We start from the raw sequence: 2737 nt of genomic DNA, 5'->3' as shown, positions 1-2737 counted from the left end.
TTTGTAAGAATTTAGAGTTCATTCAGATAATAATGCAAAGAGTATATGCTTTCGAAGATGGTGATGGAACCAACAAGAAACTCCTTGGAGGAAAGGGTGCTGGACTTTGCACAATGACAAAAATTGGACTTCCAGTTCCACAAGGATTTGTTATTACAACAGAAATGTGTAAACAATTCATTGCTAATGGAAACAAAATGCCAGAAGGATTAATGGAAGAAGTTAAAAAGAATATGCAATTAGTTGAAAAGAAATCAGGAAAAGTCTTTGGAGGTGAAGAAAATCCACTTCTTGTTTCAGTCAGATCAGGAGCTGCTATGTCTATGCCAGGTATGATGGATACTATTCTTAATCTTGGACTTAATGATAAAACTGTTGTTGCTCTTGCTAAATTAACTAACAATGAAAGATTTGCATATGATTCATACAGAAGATTTGTTTCCCTCTTCGGAAAGATTGCTCTTAATGTTGATGATGAAGTTTATGATAAGACTCTTGAAAACAAAAAAGTTGAAAAGGGAGTTAAATTAGATACTGAATTAGATGCTAATGATATGAAAGAACTTGCACAAGTCTTCATTAAAAAGACTGAAGAATTTACTAAACAACCATTCCCAGTTGACCCATATGCTCAATTAGAATTTGCCATTTGTGCTGTATTCAGATCATGGATGGGAAAGAGAGCTGTTGATTATAGAAGAGAATTCAAGATTACTCCAGAACAAGCTGATGGAACTGCTGTTTCAGTTGTTTCTATGGTTTATGGTAATATGGGTAATGATTCAGCTACTGGTGTTTGTTTCACTAGAGATCCAGGAACAGGAGAAAATATGTTCTTCGGAGAATATCTTAAGAACGCACAAGGAGAAGATGTCGTTGCTGGTATTAGAACACCACAAATTATTTCAAAGATGGCAGAAGATGCAGATCTTCCAGGTTGTTATGAACAACTTCTTGATATTAGAAAGAAATTAGAAGGATACTTCCATGAAGTACAAGACTTTGAATTCACTATTGAAAGAAAGAAACTTTACATGCTTCAAACTAGAAATGGAAAGATGAATGCAACTGCTACTGTCAGAACAGGAGTTGATATGGTTGAAGAAGGACTTATTACAAAAGAACAAGCTATTATGAGAATTGCACCACAATCAGTTGATCAATTACTTCATAAGAATATGCCAGCTAATTACGCAGAAGCCCCATTAGTTAAAGGACTTCCAGCATCACCAGGAGCTGCTACTGGAGCTGTTGTTTTTGATGCCGATGATGCAGTTGAACAAGCTAAAGGAAAGAAAGTTCTTCTTCTTAGAGAAGAAACTAAACCAGAAGATATTCATGGATTCTTTGTTGCTGAAGGTATTTTAACATGCAGAGGAGGAAAAACATCACATGCAGCTGTCGTTGCTAGAGGTATGGGTAAACCATGTGTTTCAGGAGCTGAAGGAATTAAAGTTGATGTTGCTAAGAAAATTGCTAAGATTGGAAGCCTTGAAGTTCATGAAGGAGATATTTTGACTATTGATGGATCAACTGGATGTGTCTATAAAGGAGAAGTTCCATTAGAAGAACCACAAGTTGGATCAGGATATTTCGGAACCATCTTAAAATGGGCTAATGAAATTAAAAAGATTGGAGTTTTTGCCAATGCAGATCTTCCATCAGCTGCTAAGAAAGCTCTTGAATTTGGAGCTGAAGGTATTGGACTTTGCAGAACTGAACGTATGTTCAATGCAGTTGAAAGACTTCCAATTGTTGTCAAGATGATTCTTTCAAATACTCTTGAAGAAAGAAAGAAATATCTTAATGAACTTATGCCACTTCAAAAACAAGATTTCATTGGATTATTGAAGACTATGAATGGACTTCCAGTCACTGTCAGACTTCTTGATCCACCATTACATGAATTCCTCCCAACTCTTGAAGAGTTAATGAGAGAAATCTTTGAAATGAAACTTTCAGGTAAGACTGAAGGACTTGCAGAAAAAGAAGTTGTTCTTAAGAAAGTTAAAGAACTTATGGAAGTTAACCCAATGATTGGACACAGAGGAATTAGACTTGGAACTACTAATCCAGAAATTTATGAAATGCAAATTAGAGCATTCTTAGAAGCTACTGCTGAAGTTATTAAGGAAGGAGTTAAGACACATGCAGAAATTATGATTCCAAATGTTACTGAAGTTAATGAACTTATTAACTTAAGAAAGAATGTTCTTGAACCAGTTCATGAAGAAGTTGAAAAGAAATACGGTATTAAAGTACCATTCATGTATGGTACTATGGTTGAATGTGTTAGAGCCGCATTAACAGCTGATAAGATTGCTACCGAAGCCTCATTCTTCTCATTCGGAACTAACGATCTTACACAAGGAACATTCTCATATTCACGTGAAGATTCAGAAAACAAATTCATTCCAAAATATGTTGAACTTAAGATTCTTCCAGCTAATCCATTTGAAATTCTTGATAGACCAGGTGTTGGAGAAGTTATGAGAATTGCTGTTACTAAAGGAAGACAAACAAGACCAGAATTACTTGTTGGTATTTGTGGAGAACATGGAGGAGAACCATCATCAATTGAATGGTGCCACATGATTGGATTGAACTATGTTTCATGTTCTTCATACAGAATTCCAGTTGCTAGAATTGCTGCTGCTCAAGCCCAAATTAGACATCCAAGAGAAAATTAAATTAACTTTTTTGGTTTAAATATTGATTTTGTTTCTTTTGTATATTG

The 2737-nt window shown here is 35.1% G+C and overlaps 1 protein-coding gene across 1 annotated transcript; it reads left to right on the top strand.

Annotated features, from left to right (window-relative positions):
• Positions 1 to 29: 29 nt before the first annotated feature.
• Positions 30 to 2690, top strand: ENU1_127350 (pyruvate, phosphate dikinase; the record flags this gene model as incomplete). Its single annotated transcript, XM_008859985.1, has 1 exon — positions 30 to 2690. A coding segment is annotated over one exon (2661 nt), but the record flags the coding sequence as incomplete, so codon positions are not given.
• Positions 2691 to 2737: the final 47 nt, after the last annotated feature.

Source organism: Entamoeba nuttalli, assembly GCF_000257125.1.
Source record: "Entamoeba nuttalli P19 unplaced genomic scaffold asmbl_5328, whole genome shotgun sequence".
Classification (NCBI taxonomy): Eukaryota; Evosea; order Mastigamoebida; family Endamoebidae; genus Entamoeba; species Entamoeba nuttalli.
The sequence above is the reverse complement of the archived record's forward strand: the minus strand, read 5'-3'. Positions and strand labels throughout refer to the sequence as shown.